The sequence below is a fragment of the Petromyzon marinus genome, unplaced genomic scaffold, assembly GCF_048934315.1.
Source record: "Petromyzon marinus isolate PM22_M1 ecotype Great Lakes invasive population unplaced genomic scaffold, UKy_Petmar_22M1.pri1.0 PM_G_Scaffold_129, whole genome shotgun sequence".
NCBI lineage: Eukaryota > Metazoa > Chordata > Hyperoartia > Petromyzontiformes > Petromyzontidae > Petromyzon > Petromyzon marinus.
This window is the reverse complement of record NW_027422683.1, coordinates 111,131-129,185: the sequence shown is the minus strand read 5'-3', so window position 1 is coordinate 129,185 and position 18,055 is coordinate 111,131. Positions and strand designations below refer to the sequence as shown.

General features: G+C 46.6%; 1 protein-coding gene across 1 annotated transcript; it reads left to right on the top strand.

The window, feature by feature from the left end:
* Window positions 1-8,912: 8,912 nt before the first annotated feature.
* LOC142909663 (gap junction gamma-1 protein-like) lies at window positions 8,913-17,616 on the top strand. The gene is made up of 4 exons (XM_076059784.1): window positions 8,913-8,981; window positions 13,437-13,771; window positions 13,920-14,381; window positions 17,051-17,616. Exons 2-4 carry the CDS (start codon window positions 13,470-13,472, stop codon window positions 17,493-17,495), a joined length of 1,209 nt encoding a protein of 402 aa, XP_075915899.1. The 5' UTR covers window positions 8,913-8,981; window positions 13,437-13,469; the 3' UTR covers window positions 17,496-17,616.
* The last annotated feature ends 439 nt before the right edge of the window (window positions 17,617-18,055 follow it).

The window sequence follows — 18,055 nt, the reverse complement described above, 5'->3', positions numbered from 1 at the left end:
GACATGCCCCTTGCACTGCACACAATTTTTATATCCATGTAATGAGTGGCTCCGACACGGTAAAGACTTGAAGTTTGTTTATTAATAAATATTCGCACAGACTTGTTCCTCTCTCTCTCTCTGCGGATGTCCACCCGCGCTCACCCCGCTCACCAACACGCCGCCGGCTGATGGCGGCGTGTTGGTGAGTGGGGTGAGCGGGGTAAGCGCCATGTGGCCATAAACCCACTCACCAACACGCCGCCGGCTGACGGCGTGCTGGGGAGCGGCTGAGCGGCTGGAGGTCTCGACGCCACGTGGCCGGTGGAGATGGCGGGGCAGCAGCAGCTATGGGGAGCTCCTCTCGATCTTCAACACCGACCCCTAACGTTGCTGTGCCCCCGGCTTATAAACGCTCCACGGAGGCTAAGCCCCGCCTCTGGCCACGCCCCTCTTGGAACCTTCAGGAACGTTTCAGAGGCTTCCCTGGTGGATCCTTTCACCCAGATGTAATACCCACTATAGATAAACACAGCCTGTATAAGGTAATTTAGTTCGATCCTCCACACATTTTGAACCGCTTTTAATGAACGCACGCCCAGTGTCAATTGTGGCATTCAGCAAAGGTAACTTTAAACCTAATGTCAAAATAATTAACGTCAACAAACAAACGATAACCATCGAACAAGGAAGGACACCAGTTCAATCCCTGGTTGGGGGCCGACTCAGCCCATCATGTCTACAACAACTCCACGTCCGAAGCCCGAACGCAAAAAGGCGGAAACCTCCTCAGGGTTCCACGTGGAGACCTGGGGACACTTGGAGGCATTTTGACACCACCTACCACCCTCGCACTGTGCGATGCTGAGACGCTTGGAGCAGGCCGCTCTCACCCCCCCTCCATCCTCCCCTTCCACCCTCTCCCCTTCCCTCCCACCCCTCTCTCCCCTCCCTCCTCCCCTCCCTTCCACCCCTCCCCTCCCTCCCACCCCTCTCTCCCCTCCCTATCTCCCTCACCCACTGCTCGTCCCTCCTGACCCCCCCCTCCCGAACTGATGATACGGGTTCCATCTCAGCGTCATCGCCTGTCGCAGTCGCTCCATCCACTCACGCCCCCTCCGACCCCTCTCCCCGCCCCGCCCTGCACCCCCTCCCTCCGCCCTCCCTCCTCCTCCCCCTCTCTCCACCCCTCCCCCCGCTCCACCCACCCCTCCTCCCTCCGCCTCCTCTATAACCCCCCCTCCCCCAACTCTGCTCCCTCCACCTCTCCCCCCGCGCCCCGCCGTGCCCCCCCCGGCGTGTCTCCACGCCTCCTCCGTCGGGTTGAAGTGGACGTTCCGCCCCCGGCTGGTGAGCTCCTGTAGCTCCTGTCGCCTCTCGACAGAACTCCGATGCCGCGAGAACTGCTCCCTCAAGAACACCTCGCGCTCCATCGCAACCCTCGCCTGCTCCACCGCCTCCCTCTGCCTCACCCGTGAGTCCCTCCTCGACTCCCTGTCGCCTCCGGCCCCGCCGCTGACCCCCCGCCCCCGGCCCTCCCTGTCCGGCGGCCGCTGCTGCCCCCTGTCGGCGTCAATCAGCTGCCTTAGCCTGTCCGAGATGTCGGAGATCCTCCCGCGGTTGACTTCTCCTCCTCGACCTCGGCCCCTCTCCATGGCCGGCGGTTGTCACCGGTCGGATTCTTGCTCGGCCCCTCCTGTGCCGTCACAGCAACCATCGCGGCCGTCATCGCCTCCAACACCGTCACCTCTGCGTGGTTCTCTGTAGGTCTCTGTGAGTGTGCTGGTTTCTGTGGCTCTCCGTGGGTCTCTATCAGTGACGTGCGGTGAGGTCAATCGCTGGGGGAGGCACTGGCTGGTGTCAGAGCCAGATTCACACACTGAGGGGGGCGTGGCCTCACTGATGTGGGCGTGGCCTCACTGAGGGGGCGTGTTAGACACGTCCCCCTCAGTGAGGCAGATGTGAGAGCTGCCTCCCCTGGTGCTTTTTCATTGCAGTTTCACGACGAGACCAGCGGCCCTACATATCTTTATACACACACGTGAAATAAGTTACCTGGAGTATGGAAGGCGAGGATATGAAATGAAGGGGTCTACAAACATTACATTGGTGACATACTGAGATAGTAACAAGCACGCGCTTTTTGCCCACGCTCCATCCAGTTACTGAGGGGTTGCGCAATCAGAGGGGAGGCTGAGCTCGTCGCTGCCTCACCACTCGTCTCTTCCTGTATTTGCAGCGGAGCTCCGCAAATTTGGCGATTTTGACTCTAAAAATGATTGGAATCGTACAGAAATTACATTCATAACACACATCAGTGGAAAAATCTTAATATTTATTTTATTGGATTATTCTTTATTTTTACTTTTCGTAACAGCTGTTTTCATTGGAGTATCACAGGTGAGGCTCTGCCTCCCTTGCCTCCCCTGACCGCACGTCCCTGGTCTCTATGAGTGTGAGTTTCTGTGGGAATGAGTCTCTGTGAGTAGCAGTGGGTCTCTATGAGTGTGGGTTTCTGTGGGTATGGGTCTCTGTGGGTAGTAATGGGTCTCTATGAGTGTGGGTTTCTGTGGATATGGGTCTCTGTGGGTAGTAATGGGTCTCTATGAGTGTGGGTTTCTGTGGGAATGGGTCTCTGTGGGTAGCAGTGGGTCTTTATGAGTGTGGGTTTCTGTGGGTATGGGTCTCTGTGGGTAGCAGTGGGTGTCTATGAGTGTGGGTTTCTGTGGGTATGGGTCTCTGTGGGTAGCAGTGGGTGTCTATGAGTGTGGGTTTCTGTGGATATGGGTCTCTGTGGGTAGCAGTGGGTCTCTATGAGTGTGGACATTTGTGAGCATGGGTCTCTGTGGGTAGCAGTGGGTGTCTATGAGTGTGGGTTTCTGTGGATATGGGTCTCTGTGGGTAGCAGTGGGTCTCTATGAGTGTGGACATTTGTGAGCATGGGTCTCTGTGGGTAGCAGTGGGTCTCTATGAGTGTGGGTTTCTGTGGGTATGGGTCTCTGTGGGTAGCAGTGGGTCTCTATGAGTGTGGGTTTCTGTGGATATGGGTCTCTGTGGGTAGCAGTGGGTCTCTATGAGTGTGGGTTTCTGTGGGAATGGGTCTCTGTGGGTAGCAGTGGGTCTCTATGAGTGTGGGTTTCTGTGGATATGGGTCTCTGTGGGTAGCAGTGGGTCTCTATGAGTGTGGGCATTTGTGAGCATGGGTCTCTGTGGGTAGCAGTGGGTCTCTATGAGTGTGGGTTTCTGTGGGTATGAGTCTCTGTGGGTAGCAGTGGGTCTCTATGAGTGTGGGTTTCTGTGGGTATGGGTCTCTGTGGGTAGCAGTGGGTCTCTATGAGTGTGGGTTTCTGTGGGTATGGGTCTCTGGGTAGCAGTGGGTCTCTATGAGTGTGGGTTTCTGTGGGTATGGGTCTCTGTGGGTAGCAGTGGGTCTCTATGAGTGTGGGTTTCTGTGGGTATGGGTCTCTGTGGGTAGCAGTGGGTCTCTATGAGTGTGGGTTTCTGTGGGTATGAGTCTCTGTGGGTAGCAGTGGGTCTCTATGAGTGTGGGTTTCTGTGGGAATGGGTCTCTGCGGGTTGCAGTGGGTCTCTATGAGTGTGGGTTTCTGTGGGTATGGGTCTCTGTGGGTAGCAGTGGGTCTCTATGAGTGTGGGTTTCTGTGGGTATGGGTCTCTGTGGGTAGCAGTGGGTCTCTATGAGTGTGGGTTTCTGTGGGTATGGGTCTCTGTGGGTAGCAGTGGGTCTCTATGAGTGTGGGTTTCTGTGGGTATGAGTCTCTGTGGGTCGCAGTGGGTCTCTATGAGTGTGGGTCTCTGTGGGTATGGGTCTCTGTGGGTAGCAGTGGGTCTCTATGAGTGTGGGTTTCTGTGGGTATGGGTCTCTGTGGGTAGCAGTGGGTCTCTATGAGTGTGCGTCTCTGTGGGTATGGGTCTCTGTGGGTAGCAGTGGGTCTCTATGAGTGTGGGTTTCTGTGGGTATGGGTCTCTGTGGGTAGCAGTGGGTCTCTATGAGTGTGGGTTTCTGTGGGTATGGGTCTCTGTGGGTAGCAGTGGGTCTCTATGAGTGTGGGTTTCTGTGGGTATGGGTCTCTGTGGGTAGCAGTGGGTCTCTATGAGTGTGGGTTTCTGTGGGTATGGGCCTCTGTGGGTAGCAGTGGGTCTCTATGAGTGTGGGCATTTGTGAGCATGGGTCTCTGTGGGTAGCAGTGGGTCTCTATGAGTGTGGGTTTCTGTGGGTATGGGTCTCTGTGGGTAGCAGTGGGTCTCTATGAGTGTGGGTTTCTGTGGGTATGGGTCTCTGTGGGTAGCAGTGGGTCTCTATGAGTGTGGGTTTCTGTGGGTATGGGCCTCTGTGGGTAGCAGTGGGTCTCTATGAGTGTGGGCATTTGTGACCATGGGTCTCTGTGGGTAGCAGTGGGTCTCTATGAGTGTGGGTTTCTGTGGGTATGGGTGTCTGTGGGTAGCAGTGGGTCTCTATGACTGTGGGTTTCTGTGGGTATGGGTCTCTGTGGGTAGCAGTGGGTCTCTATGAGTGTGCGTCTCTGTGGGTATGGGTCTCTGTGGGTCTTTGTAAGTATGGGTCTCTGTGAGTGTGGGCATTTGTGAGCATGGATGTGGGGCCTTACGTGGTGAAATGAAAATTATCGTGAGGCGATGTATGATGATTATGCGTAATCTAAACTGTTTTTTGTGTGTGTACATAAACTGTATATCATGTATATATGAACTGTATATTATGTATATATAAACTGTATATTACGTGTATATAAACTGTCCGCACCAGGGACAGCTCCAAGCGAGGAGTGAGGAGCACGCTGGGGCCTTCTTGGCGTTGATTCAGCGACGGAGAGCCGTGGGGAGGGAGGGGGTGAGATGGGGAGAGATGAGAGAGGGACATCGAAAGAGAGAGATGAAACATCTCCTGCTGCTACTTTTGCTGCGTCTCCCCTTAAACTCATACAGGAGACTACACATTATAGTGGTAGTAGGACACAGTACTACTACTACACAGTACTACTACTACACAGTACTACTACTACACAGTACTATTACACAGTACTACTACACAGTACTACTACTACACAGTACTATTACACAGTACTACTACCACACAGTACTATTACACAGTACTACTACTACACAGTACTACTACACATCACTACTACACAGTACTACTACTACACAGTACTACTACCACACAGTACTACTACACAGTACTATTACTACACAGTACTACTACTACACAGTACTACTACTACACAGTACTACTACACAGTACTACTACACAGTACTACTATTAAACAGTACTACTACTACTATACAGTACTACTACTACACAGTACTAATACTACACAGCACTACTACACAGTACTACTACACAGTACTACTACACAGTACTACTACTACACAGTACTACTACTACACAGTACTATTACTACACAGTACTACTACTACACAGTACTACTACACAGTACTACTACTACACAGTGCTACTACCCAGTACTACTACTACACAGTACTATTACTACACAGTACTACTACTACACAGTACTACTACACAGTACTATTACTACAGAGTACTACTACACAGTACTACTACTACACAGTACTACTACACAGTATTACTACTACACAGTACTACTACACAGTACTACTACACAGTACTATTACACAGTACTATTACTACACAGTACTACTACACAGTACTACTACTACACAGTACTACTACTACACAGTACCATTACTACACAGTACTACTACACAGTACTACTACTACACAGTACTATTACACAGTACTACTACACAGTACTACTACTACACAGTACTACTACACAGTACTATTACACAGTACTACTACACAGTACTACTACTACACAGTACTACTACTACACAGTACTACTACACAGTGCTATTACACAGTATTACTACACAGTACTATTACTACACAGTACTACTACCCAGCACTACTACACAGTACTACTACTACACAGTACTACATCTACTACACACGCCAGCTCGTGACGTCTACTTAGTAACACTTGGCCTGCTGAGTCTCTGTTTCTGTCTCTCTTTGTCTCTCTCTGTGTCTGCCTCTCTCTCTGTGTCTCTCTGTCTGTCTCTTTCTCTATCCCTGTGTCTCTCTCTGTGTCTCTCTCTGTCTCTTTCTCTATCCCTGTGTCTCTCTCTGTGTCTCTCTCTCTGTCTGTCTCTTTCTCTATCCCTGTGTCTCTCTCTGTCTGTCTCTTTCTCTATCCCTGTGTCTCTCTCTGTCTGTCTCTTTCTGTATCCCTGTGTCTCTCTCTGTGTCTCTCTGTCTGTCTCTTTCTCTATCCCTGTGTCTCTCTCTGTATGTCTCATTCTCTATCTCTGTGTCTCTCTCTGTGTCTCTCTCTGTCTGTCCTTTTCTCTATCCCTGTGTCTCTCTCTGTGTCTCTCTCTCTGTCTGTCCCTTTCTCTATCCCTGTGTCTCTCTGTGTCTCTGTCTGTCCCTTTCTCTATCCCTGTGTCTCTCTCTCTGTCTGTCTCTTTCTCTATCCCTGTGTCTCTCTCTCTGTCCCTTTCTCTATCCCTGTGTCTCTCTCTCGGAGGCGACGACGAGATGGTGACGACGATGGACGTGAGTAGCACGACGGGCAATCATCCCACTTCCCAGCAACAGCCACGAGGTCCCACACAGGGGCCCCTCCTGGACTCTCAGCGAGGCCACGCCCCTCCCCGGCCACGCCCTCCTTCTGGAACCTGCGAGCGCCCTTCCCGATTGGCTCCCTCTGTGACTTTTATCCGAGATGTCCCCCTCTCAAGTTTCTACCGTGGCCTGCAGGCGTCAGTAGTGGCGTCGCAGGCAGCGCTATGCCACGCCACTCGCAAAGGTTAAAGGTGAGTACTTAACAATAATGACATTTTGATTTAAAGCTTTCGTGACTGCAGGGATTTATATTCTTGGTTCTTTCGGTAAAGTCACCTGCACGTAGAAGGGAAACAATAAAATAATAAAAATATAAAACAATAAAATTCTCACGAAGTTTCGACTGCAACACGAGCAGTCATCATCAGGTGTTTCCCTTCTACGTGACTTTTACCGAAAGAACCAAGAATAATAATGACATTGCCAGGCATCTTAATTTCTTTGGGAGTACTCCCTCGGTGATTTAATATTGCTCGAAATAGATTGGTTTAATGTGGTTCATTAAGGTCCAGGTAATGACTACGCTTGCTGTACGAGTTACAAATCTGTTATGAGTGGCTAATGCTGATTTGTTTTTACGTGGATTAAATGCACACAGCAGCCAGTGCAAAGGCGTTTTTTTGTACAAATACATTTTGAAGTATATATAGTATGGCCAATTTAAACACTGCATAAAACAAATTATAAGATTAATGCCTTTTAATGTTAATGAATGCAAAGGAAAAAAGATCAAAACACAGTGTTTAACCATTCGGTCTCTGATACATTTAATGTTTAGTTATGAAATCGGCTCAAATCTATCAATATATCAATAGTTACAATTCCTGTAAGTTTTAAACTATTATACACTGCAAGTACATCAAGTGAAGGTTGGTTGAATACTGTAGTTAAAATTTTTGAAGATTTTGGTTGAGGTTTTATTCTGAACAGTACAATCGTGTTCATCAACCAATCAACAGAGAGCCGCTCTATGGGTATCTCGGTAAAGTCAAGTAGGTAATAAAATAATTTAAATTAAAACAACATTTTATCTTATACCTACTACATAACTTTACCGAAAGAAACTAAGAGTGTGGATCCCTGCAGTCACGAAAACTTCAAGTCGAGATTATTATTATTGTTGCTGATACAGCTGACCCTGGACTTTCAATATCCCGGGAAAGGATTCGAGACTTCCCCGGACGTCGGCAAATGCGAACTTACCAGGAAGAGAAACCGGGACAGGTGGCAACTCCAAGTGGAGCACCCCGCGACAATTACCGACCGCGCGCGCGGTCGGAGCGAGCGACTGGCGGCGCGTGGGCGGGGCTTGGTGACCCACCCGGACTGTACCACCCCGCTGGACGTTGTGGGGGGGGGGGGCTGGCAGTGCCCTGCCCGACAATGGGTCTCGGTGGTCACAATTTACATTTAGAGATGGGATCGGCCAAGTTCGGCTTCCCCCCCACCCCCCACCGCCCACCGCCGCACCCCCTCCACTTTGTATCGGATACGGTGAGTTCAGCTCCTGGCTAAGTGACTCAGTGCCCAGGTCGACTGCCGCCACTCTGCTGCGTCATTAAAATCGTAAGCCCGGCCAGGTTCAAGTCCTGCTCTGGAGAGGGGGTGGTATTGACTCAGCCCATCATCATCATCATGCCTCGGTGGGAGTGGTCGATAAAATAGGTACCAATTAGGTGGCACGTGACTAGTAGCCACCAGGGCCATAGAAAGATGCGGGCTGGATGTTTTATGCCGGGTGAACAATTATGATGCCGGATCATCGACGCATGCAGAGAGAATCGAAGCCCCGGGCAAATTGTAGCTCGTGGCGAGCGGACACCGTGGACCCTAGCGACTGGGTCGCGACTGATTAATGAAAAGATTGTGGGGTCATTAGGAAGGATCACAGGGAGGTGGTGAGGATGGGTCTGGTAGGACGGGGAGGTGGGAATTGGAGCGAGTGGACAGTGTGGGGGAGGGGTTCATTGGGGTCTTGGTTTTGTGGGGGGGGGGGAGGTATGGGCGAGGCGGGGGGGGCTGTTTACAGCCCTGAACCAGTGGTGGAAACTCCACATTACTATGGTGGGGGGCGAGTAACCCCACGGATTATCAAACCCGGAGATCTGCGTTGGGTCTTTCACATCCACTACCACCTATGGGCACACGACCCTGCCACGTGGGGGCGGACCCTGCCACGTGGGGGGGCGGACCCTGTCACGTGGGGCGGGGGGCGGACCCTGCCACGTGGGGGAGGACCCTGCCACGTGGGGGGGCGGACCCTGCCACGTGATGCGCGTTCGGTCGACCTCACGGCCACATCGCGTCACTGTGTCACGTGAGTACTTTGTGCTATAGAGTCACTAAATATACTGTTATAGAGTCACTATTAATACTGTTATAGAGTCACTATTAATACTGTTATAGAGTCACTATTAATACTGCTATAGAGTCCCTATTAATACTGTTATAGAGTCACTATTAATACTGCTATAGTCACTAATAATACTGTTATAGAGTCACTATTAATACTGTTATAGAGTCACTATTAATGCTGTTATAGTCACTATTAATACTGTTATAGAGTTACTATTATTACTGCTATAGAGTGACTATTAATACTGTTATAGAGTCACTATTAATACTGTTATACAGTGACTATTAATACTGCTATAGAGTCACTATTAATGCTGTTATAGAGTCACTATTAATACTGCTATAGAGTCACTATTAATACTGTTATAGAGTCACTATTAATACTGTTATAGAGTCACTATTAATACTGTTACAGAGTCACTATTAATACTGTTATAGAGTCACTATTAATACTGTTATAGAGTCACTATTAAAACTGTTATAGAGTCACTAATAATACTGTTATAGAGTGACAATTAATACTGTTATAGAGTCACTATTAATACTGCTATAGAGTCACTATTAATACTGTTATAGAGTCACTATTAATACTGTTATAGAGTCACTATTAATACTGTTATAGAGTCACTATTAATACTGCTATAGAGTCACTATTAATACTGTTATAGAGTCACTATTAATACTGCTATAGAGTCACTATTAATACTGCTATAGAGTCACTATTAATACTGTTATAGAGTCACTATTAATACTGATATAGAGTCACTATTAATAATGCTATAGAGTCACTATTAATACTGCTATAGAGTCACTATTAATACTGCTATAGAGTCACTATTAATACTGCTATAGAGTCACTATTAATACTGTTATAGAGTCACTATTAATACTGTTATAGAGTCACTATTAATACTGTTATAGAGTCACTATTAATACTGTTATAGAGTCACTATTAATACTGTTATAGTCACTATTAATACTGCTATAGAGTGACTTAATACTGCTATAGAGTCACTATTAATACTGCTATAGAGTGACTATTGATACTGCTATAGAGTCACTATTAATACTGTTATAGAGTCACTATTAATACTGTTATAGAGTCACTATTAATACTGCTATAGAGTGACTATTAATACTGTTATAGAGTCACTATTAATACTGTTATAGAGTCACTATTAATACTGCTATAGAGTCACTATTAATACTGTTATAGAGTCACTATTAATACTGCTATAGAGTCACTATTAATACTGCTATAGAGTCACTATTAATACTGTTATAGAGTCACTATTAATACTGCTATAGAGTCACTATTAATACTGCTATAGAGTCGCTATTAATGCTGCTATAGAGTCACTATTAATACTGTTATAGAGTCAATATTAATACTGCTATAGAGTGACTTAATACTGCTATAGAGTGACTATTGATACTGCTATAGAGTCACTATTAATACTGCTATAGAGTCACTATTAATACTGTTATACAGTGACTATTAATACTGCTATAGAGTCACTATTAATGCTGTTATAGAGTCACTATTAATACTGCTATAGAGTCACTATTAATACTGTTATAGAGTCACTATTAATACTGTTATAGAGTCACTATTAATACTGTTACAGAGTCACTATTAATACTGTTATAGAGTCACTATTAATACTGTTATAGAGTCACTATTAAAACTGTTATAGAGTCACTAATAATACTGTTATAGAGTGACAATTAATACTGTTATAGAGTCACTATTAATACTGCTATAGAGTCACTATTAATACTGTTATAGAGTCACTATTAATACTGTTACAGAGTCACTATTAATACTGTTATAGAGTCACTATTAATACTGTTATAGAGTCACTATTAAAACTGTTATAGAGTCACTAATAATACTGTTATAGAGTGACAATTAATACTGTTATAGAGTCACTATTAATACTGCTATAGAGTCACTATTAATACTGTTATAGAGTCACTATTAATACTGTTATAGAGTCACTATTAATACTGTTATAGAGTCACTATTAATACTGCTATAGAGTCACTATTAATACTGTTATAGAGTCACTATTAATACTGCTATAGAGTCACTATTAATACTGCTATAGAGTCACTATTAATACTGTTATAGAGTCACTATTAATACTGATATAGAGTCACTATTAATAATGCTATAGAGTCACTATTAATACTGCTATAGAGTCACTATTAATACTGCTATAGAGTCACTATTAATACTGCTATAGAGTCACTATTAATACTGTTATAGAGTCACTATTAATACTGTTATAGAGTCACTATTAATACTGTTATAGAGTCACTATTAATACTGTTATAGAGTCACTATTAATACTGTTATAGTCACTATTAATACTGCTATAGAGTGACTTAATACTGCTATAGAGTCACTATTAATACTGCTATAGAGTGACTATTGATACTGCTATAGAGTCACTATTAATACTGTTATAGAGTCACTATTAATACTGTTATAGAGTCACTATTAATACTGCTATAGAGTGACTATTAATACTGTTATAGAGTCACTATTAATACTGTTATAGAGTCACTATTAATACTGCTATAGAGTCACTATTAATACTGTTATAGAGTCACTATTAATACTGCTATAGAGTCACTATTAATACTGCTATAGAGTCACTATTAATACTGTTATAGAGTCACTATTAATACTGCTATAGAGTCACTATTAATACTGCTATAGAGTCGCTATTAATGCTGCTATAGAGTCACTATTAATACTGTTATAGAGTCAATATTAATACTGCTATAGAGTGACTTAATACTGCTATAGAGTGACTATTGATACTGCTATAGAGTCACTATTAATACTGCTATAGAGTCACTATTAATACTGCTATAGAGGGACTATTAAATCTGCTATAGAGTGACTATTAATACTTCTATAGAGTCACTATTAATACTGCTATAGAGTGACTATTGATACTGCTATAGAGTGACTATTAATACTGCTATAGAGTGACTTTTAATACTGCTATAGAGTCACTATTAATACTGCTATATAGTCACTATTAATACTGCTATAGAGTCACTATTAATACTGTTATAGAGTCACTATTAATACTGATATAGAGTCACTATTAATACTGTTATAGAGTGACTATTAATACTGAAATAGAGTCACTATTAATACTGCTATAGAGTCACTATTAATACTGCTATAGAGTCACTATTAATACTGCTATATAGTGACTTAATACTGCTATAGAGTCAATATTAATACTGCTATAGAGTCACTATTAATACTGCTATAGAGTCACTATTAATACTGCTATAGAGTGACTATTGATACTGCTATAGAGTAACTATTAATACTGCTATAGAGTGACTATTAATACTGCTATAGAGTCACTATTAATACTGCTATAGAGTCACTATTAATACTGCTGTAGAGTGACTATTGATACTGCTATAGAGTCACTATTAATACTGTTATAGAGTCACTATAAATACCGCTATAGAGGGACTATTAATACTGCTATAGAGTGACTATTAATACTGTTATAGAGTCACTATTAATAATGCGATAGAGTGAATATTAATACTGTTATCGAGTCACTATTAATACTGCTATAGAGTCACTATTAATACTGCTATAGAGTCACTATTAATACTGCTATAGAGTCACTATTAATACTGCTATAGAATCACTATTAATACTGTAGAGTCGATATCTACTGCTATACAGTCAGCATGTACTACTGTACAGTCCATTAATACTGCTATACAGTCAGCATGTACTACTGTAGAGTCGATATCTAATGCTATAGAGTCAGCATGTACTACTGTACAGTCCATTAATACTGCTATAGAGTCAGCATGTACTACTCTAATCATAGCAGGTACCACCACTTTCGCTTGCCCTGCTCTAATCATAGCAGCTTACACCACAGTATGCATGCACTGCTGCAGGGAAAGCAGGTACCACCACACTATGCACTGCTGTAGTAATAGCACGGACCACCACAGTCACTATGCACTGCTGAATTAATAGTGCTCAGATGTGGCGAGAGTGCAGAATTTCTCACATCTGCCCAGTGTGCTCATGACCGGCTCCGGTTTAACACCAGAGTGTGTGAGGACGGGTGAGACATCCTCTAACACAAGTGCGGCTACGCTTTTTTTTGGTCACGCTGCACAATGGTGCCGATCGCCGGGACTGGTTTACTACGGCCTTTGGAGCGGCTTTGCCAGTTTCGCCAGATCGGCCCAGGACCGCTGGATAATGTCGGATGATAATCGTGTGGTGACGGATAATCGATGACGATCGACGGTGTCTCGAGCTGAATGCGGTGCCCAACGTGCGACATTGGTTGACGCGCGGCCGGCCAACGCGCCGTCTAAATCCGCGTCTCTCTTCTGGAATTCTCAGGCGGGCAACGCTTTTGGTGAGCCGGCGGTCGCAATGAGCTGGAGCTTCCTGACCCATCTGTTGGAGGAGATATCTCTGCACTCGACGTACCTGGGCAAGCTCTGGCTCACCACGTTCCTGATTTTGCGCATCATGCTGACTATCGCGGCGGGCGAATCCATCTACCACGACGAGCAGAGCTCGTTCATGTGCAACTCGCAACAGCCGGGCTGCACAAACGTCTGCTACGACTCCTTCGCTCCCCTCTCCTACGTGCGCTTCTGGATTTTTCAGATTATCACCGTGGCGGCGCCCAGCATTCTCTACCTCGCCTTCGCCATACACAGGATACAGAGGTCTAGTAGAGTTACGACGACGACGATAATCGTGATGATGATAATGACGATGAAGGCCCCCCCCCCCCCAAAAAAAAACCTTAATTCCACTCTTTGTTTTGGTGAGAAGGATATTTTTAAACTTTCATTCCCGCGTCGTTATCCGCAGGTCAGAAGGCTCGACCGGCCACAAAAAGCACCGACGGACCGAGCAAGCCGAGGAGAATGTCGAAGCGGAGAAAGGAGGGGAGTTTGCCGACGAGGCTGGCGAGGTCAAGAAGAACGACCACAGATGGCACGACGGGCGCCGCGCGATCCGGGCCGACGGCCTCATGTGGGCGTACACGCTGCAGCTCGTCCTGCGCACGGTGGCCGAAGTGGGCTTCCTTCTGGGCCAGTACGTGATGTACGGCTTGGAGGTGATCCCCCGCTTCGAGTGCCCCCGCCGCCACCCTTGCCGCCACCGCGTCGACTGCTTCGTGTCGAGGCCCACGGAGAAGACCGTCTTCCTGTACGTGATGTACGCCGTGGGCGGCCTCAGCCTGGCTCTCGACCTGGCCGAGCTGTGGCACCTGGGGATGGGCGCCCTCGGGGACTTGTTGCCAGGCAGCCGAGCCAAGCGCCAGCAACGGTCAGGGCTGGATTAAGGTTCATCTTCTTTGGTTCTTTCGGTAAAGTCACGTAGAATGAGAATAAAATAATAAATTGATAAAATAAAATAACACAATAATATTCTCACGACGTTTCGGCCACAACACAAGCGGCCTTCATCTATATATTCTATAGAGTTTATTGATAACATGAAGGTAATTTATATTTTAGTTTTTATTGGTTCACTATATAGTACTGTGAATAGCTCAGATGTGTAGTCATTTCTGTGACCAGTCACTAGCAAATCACCCAGTTATTTCAATGCTAAATTCGCCTAGTTATTTCAATGCTAAATTCTCCTGTTTGATTTGTACTAAGTGCCTCGGTGAATGTGTATGCTCTGACTTCAACGTAGCTATTTCTGTAGCAGTTACAAGCGAATCACTCAGCCATTTCAATGCTAAATTCTATGCTAATCCCATTGTCAAGGGGTGCCTCTGCGGATGTGTATGCCTTAACTTAGCTATTTCAATGCTAAATTCTATGCTAATTCCTTTTAACAATGGGTGCCTCTGCGGATGTGTATGCTTTAACTTTTAACATAGCTATTTCTGTGACCAGTCACAAGCTAATCATTCAGCCATTTCAATGCTAAATTTTATGCTAATTCCTTTGTCAAGGCTCTTTGTTCCTCTCACACAGCTTAAAAGCCGTGATCTGAACGTGGCTCTCTCACTCCAGCGCTGTCCTACCAGACAGTCTCGCCCCCTTCACCTGATGAAGGCCGCTTGTGTTGTGGCCGAAACGTCGTGAGAATATTATTGTGTTATTTTATTTTATCAATTTATTATTTTATTCTCATTCTACGTGACTTTACCGAAAGAACCAAAGAAGATGAATCATTGCAGTCACGAAAGCTTTAAATCGAAATTGGATTAAGGTTCTTGTAGGCCCTAGACACTTCTGTCTCGTAGGCCTTCAGTCAGGGCCGGATTAAGGTTCTTGTAGGGCCTTGACACTTCTATCTCGTAGGCCTTCAGTCAGGGCTGGATTGAGGTTTATTGTAGGCCCTAGACACTTATATCTCGTAGGCCTTCAGTCAGGGCCAGATTAAGGTTCTTGTAGGCCCTAGACACTTCTATCTCGTAGGCCTTCAGTCAGGGCTGGATTAAGGTTCTTGTAGGCCCTAGACACTTATATCTCGTAGGCCTTCAGTCAGGGCCGGATTGAGGTTTATTGTAGGCCCTAGACACTTCTGTCTCATAGGCCTTCAGTAAGGGCTGGATTAAGGTTCTTGTAGGCCCTAGATACTTCTATCTCGTAGGCCTTCAGTCAGGGCCAGATTAAGGTTCTTGTAGGCCCTAGACACTTATATCTCGTAGGCCTTCAGCAGTAATGTTCTACAGCTGCTACTGCTGCTAACCCATGTCACTAACTCCCTCCGCTGTCACTCGGCTTCCTTCACGCGGTACTTGAAACTGGACGTGCGTCATCGCTGCTGACACGTTCATTACTTAGCCAGTGCCCTCGTTCGACGGGAGGGCGCGCTGCGTGCCCTCACTTCGGCAGATTCCTACTTGAAGTCATTGGGGAGAGGAGCAAAAATATATCACGCGAGGTAAGCCTCGAAATATCGAACGCGGAAATGTCTTCCGCTATTTATTTTTTGACCGCGGCTATCGCGTGGGATGCCGTTTGTTTTCACCGATAACAAATTCGACGTCACCATGGGACCTCCCATGATGTAGCTGCACATGATGTAGCTGCTCACAACGAGCTCTCAATGTGCTGATAGTGGCATTGTGTCTGTGCTGTTCGCCTTTTGGCATCCTCTGGTCTAACACTGTTTGAGGCTAGGCTCTAAAGATAGCTCTCCCTGGTGTGGACCAATCAGTTTCAAAGACAATGCATCATATACTACCAGAGCATGTTTGTTTGCATGTTCACCACAAGTGTAGTGACATAAATGGTGTCACTACTCTGTAGCGACAGTAGCGAGTGAAGAGTGGTGCTGTATGCGTGGTGCCGCTCTATGGTACCAGAGTGAGCACGGCACGGAATGGCTCACTAGAGGGCAGGGTCCGGGTGTCGCTGAGGTCGGGTCAGGACATGATATCCTGGGTGAACCCGAGAGGGCACGTGACTGGACGAGGGGGCAAGGGGGGACGTGAGGGTTACGTGATAAGGACCCAGGGTCCATCCCGGAAGGATCTGGAAGGGGGCGTGGCCAAGGGCAGAGCCGGCCACGCCCCCTCCCGGAAGGATCTGGAAGGGGGCGTGGCCAAGGGCAGAGCCGGCCACACAGTTATAAACCAAGTCCCGGGTGGGAGCAGGGCTGCTGGGTCAACTCTGGGAATGAAGCCGCCATCTAAGGTCCTCGGTCTCCGGTCTCCGCTAGTGGACCAGGCAGCGTGTTGAGCTGTCCTGGTCCGGTAATATAATTAGCTAAGTTGGGAGCGGTGGTTACCGCCCTATGTCGTCATCCTGTTGAGAGTTACCTGTTGCCTCCAGTTCTAGTGTGCGCCTAAATGGAACCCACCACACAAGTGCTGCGTGTGGTTAATGTGAACTTGATTCCATGCAAAAGGTTTCTATTTGGCGTTCCAACATCTGAACACAACTCGTGCTTTATTGCCAGAAAGGGTATGGGCTTCCTCCCTGATGCTCAAAACGTGCCGTTCCCGCTGCTACTGTCGTTGCCATGAACAGGATTGCGAACGGCGATCCTCCTCCTCCGCCTCCTCCTCCTCCTCCTCGTCGCGCGGCCGAGACGGAGGAGGCCGCCCCCCGGCAGGTGGCGATAACGCCGGCGGCTGCATCGCAGCTGCAAGGTTACCTGCGCGCGATACAGCGGCGGCTGGAGCTGACGGTTTCCCCACCACCCCGACGGGCCAGGGCAACGCGGGGATACGGGGAGAGCGGAGCAGGGAGAGGTGGGGGAGGCGGAGAGGGAGGACGGCGGGAGACTCCGGCCTTACGCTCGGCCGCGGTGGCCGTGAGCAAAAACCCCCAAGTGCAGCTCGGCAAGAAATACGAAGTGGCGGCGGCGGCAGACGAAGTAGGAGATTCCGGAGAAGAACAAGGAGAGGTCAAGGCCGCCTCTAGGAAGGGAAGGGCCGTCCGAACGAAGAAATATCCAACCATCTCAGTTTAAGTTTCCTTACTCTTTGGTCCTTTCGGTAAAGTCACGTCGGTAGAAATAAACATTTTACTTTTTATTCTTGGTTCTTTCGGTAAAGTCACCACGTAGAAGGGAAACTATAAAATAAGAAAAATATAAAGCAATAGAATTATCTTATTGTTTTTATTTATTTTATTGTTTCCCTTCTACGTGGTGACTTTACCAAAAGAACCAAAGAGTGTGAATCCCTGCAGTCACGAAAGCTTCAAGTCGAGATTTAAGTTTCCTGTTTTGAGTTGAACGCCGAGTTATTCACGAATAAAGGTTTTCTCTTTTGGGGGGTCAGATCTCGCTTGTGAGTTGTAGATATGTCGTTGAGCACTCCACCACCCGGCATCAGCCAGCAAGGTTGTGTCACGTAGACGAAACCTCGTGCCGGGTGGTTACTACTGCAGCCCACCAGCGTGTTTGAGAGAACAATTGTGAGCATGGATTTATTCTCCCAACACTATACACTGCACTACTATACACTACACTATACACTACACACGGCACTATGCTTTACCCGACTATACACTATACTACTATACACA